The sequence below is a fragment of the Penaeus chinensis genome, chromosome 27 (assembly GCF_019202785.1).
Source record: "Penaeus chinensis breed Huanghai No. 1 chromosome 27, ASM1920278v2, whole genome shotgun sequence".
Lineage (NCBI taxonomy): Eukaryota > Metazoa > Arthropoda > Malacostraca > Decapoda > Penaeidae > Penaeus > Penaeus chinensis.
This window is the reverse complement of record NC_061845.1, coordinates 18,334,595-18,337,094: the sequence shown is the minus strand read 5'-3', so window position 1 is coordinate 18,337,094 and position 2,500 is coordinate 18,334,595. Positions and strand designations below refer to the sequence as shown.

At 31.3% G+C, this 2,500-nt stretch overlaps 1 protein-coding gene across 5 annotated transcripts in view; it reads right to left on the bottom strand.

Annotated features, from left to right (window-relative positions):
• Positions 1-2,500, bottom strand: part of LOC125039577 (exonuclease 3'-5' domain-containing protein 2-like) — a 9,320-nt gene that overhangs the window by 1,915 nt on the left and 4,905 nt on the right. For all 5 annotated transcript variants that reach the window (XM_047633684.1, XM_047633683.1, XM_047633685.1 and 2 more), the window contains exons 3-6: positions 2,261-2,420; positions 1,719-1,805; positions 1,253-1,477; positions 805-1,006 (exon numbers count right to left, since the gene is read on the bottom strand). In XM_047633684.1, coding sequence (XP_047489640.1) covers positions 805-1,006; positions 1,253-1,477; positions 1,719-1,805; positions 2,261-2,420 — 674 coding nt within the window. The remainder of the gene's footprint in view (positions 1-804; positions 1,007-1,252; positions 1,478-1,718; positions 1,806-2,260; positions 2,421-2,500) is intronic.

The following is a 2,500-nucleotide window of genomic DNA, read 5'->3' as shown; positions in this document are numbered from 1 at the left end:
CTATAATAATGATGATGAGGTCATAATAATGATGTTGATGAATGAAGCCAATGTGTTGATGTTGCATTGATGGTGATGATAATGTTGATAATCAGTAATATTTCATGATAATAGTAGCAATAATAATAATAATAATTTTAATAGTAAAAACAGATTTAAAAAATAATAATCATCATAATCACATCAATAATGATAATAATGATAATAACAATAATCTTTATTCTTATTACTGCCATCATGATGATGATCATCATCAGCAGCAGCAGAATTTACTGTTAGTGGTGTCATTGTTTTTGGTGTCATTGTGTTATCATCATCATCACATAATAACATAATTAAAATATTAATACAAATAATGTTTATATTAACAATATTAATACCTATTAATAACACTAGTGATAATAATATTGAAAATATTTATATTACTTATAATAAGGTAATCAATAATAATAGCAATACTAATAATCATTATTATAATAGTAATGATAATAATAATAATAATAATAATAATAATAATAATAATAATAATAATAATAATAATAATAATAATAATAATAATAATAATAATAATAAAAATAAAAATAAAAATAAAAATAAAAATAAAAATAAAAATAATAATAATAATAATAATAATAATAATAATAATAATATCAAATAATCATACCATAATCATAATAATAACAATAACAATAACAATGGCAATGATATTGATTATGATAATGATAATGGTAATAATAATAATAATAATAATAATAATAATAATAATAATAATAATAATAATAAAAAACTGAAACCCAAGAGTACCTGCATCTTGATTCCTCTTTGTAGAAGTGAATTTGACATCGAGGAGTTCACAACAGGCCTGGTGCACTTCCTGCTTGAGTCTCTGTTGCCATAAAGGCTTTGGCAGGAATGAGGTCGTTGTAGAATCTGGTGTCCACAGTTTCTCCATCAAGGCTATTAGGATATGTATTCCTACTAAGGCATCCTCAGCAGCATATTTTTTCTGTTAGGGGTTCAATATTAACTGAATAGGTGTGTACATGATTTTAATATGCACATATCAATATGGACATATCTTGTATTATATACTTTCAACAGCAAATGTCTGCTTTTATGAAAATATAAAAAGTCAACACATCCAACACAATTTTTTTTCCCTAAACAAATAAAAGCAACATCAACAAAATGCACATTTTACTCTAACACCTTATTCAGAGGTTAACACCAACAGTGTTCAGGCCAGTCATACCTGTCTCTTGGTCAGCATTTTTGCTTCCCAGTCGCTGGCTCTCACTCGCCAGTCTTTGTCTAGAGTTCGGCCTAGGTACCTCTCAGCCAAAGCATTCAGCCCCATCCCCCCTGCTGTTGTCCTCCCTAGAGACACCTCTTGGGCTTTTGACGCACTTTCAGAATCAAATGACTCCAAACTCAGGCATCGTTGCACTAGGTGTCTCAGGTCAACACAACCTCTGACCTTTAGGGGTATATATATATATATATATATATATTTTAAAGATGCTATTATTCAAGATTAATTTATGCTAACCTAAAACTTAATACTGACTGAAAATTATTTCACTGACAGACTCATATGTGTACAAATAGTAGACATTTTCAAAGTTTTGACAAGCCCTGAAAGTTAAATACATTCTCCCATTGGATCTTTTTATCAACATGCCTTCTTCATGCAAAATACACTAAAAAACTCGTCTCACCTGTATGTTGTAATCCTCAGCTAGATAGTTACTATCCTCATTGGGCCCTACACCTACTTTTAAGATTTTCTCATCTTCTAAAAATGTCTGTAAAAGAAAATTAAGAATGAGAAATAAAGTCTACAATTATGATTCTCGGCAAAATCAAACTAAGAGGATGCTTTGGGTCTAAGAATGTTTTCTTTATCATTCATTTAGTATTATCATTTTTTAATATTGACTGGCTAAGATATTGGCGACTACTCTAGCATGGGGCAAATGCCTGTAAGGGGCTGCATAGAAATAAATGAGCTGATGGATGACCCAAAATCAAATTCTGCCTTAGGCTCAAGGATTATATCACTTTTGGTATAATCAATAAATATGAACAAGCTTATGCTAATGCCTCAAGAGGCTTTCTTAAGGGTGAAGAAGAAAAAAAAAATCCATAAAATTCTACACAACTGCAGAATCTCATACTACATACTATATAAAAAATATAAAAAATCAATGCTATGGTATAATCCACAAAATAAAAGCTTGAATGAAACCCTAAAACACACCCTAAGAGAATCTGGAATGCCACTGTTCAGGAGGGAGAGTCGCACCAGCACACACAGCCCAGAACAGGATGCCAGCTGCAGGAGGGCCACAGGACGCCTCTTCCCCCTCACCTGCACCCACTCGCAATCAAAGCCCACTGCACCCTCACTACTCACTTCTCTGGAGGGACAACACCCAAGTTAGATGTGTTAGTTGTCAGCTGGATATGAAACTGTTGGATATGAAGATTTATACTGGAT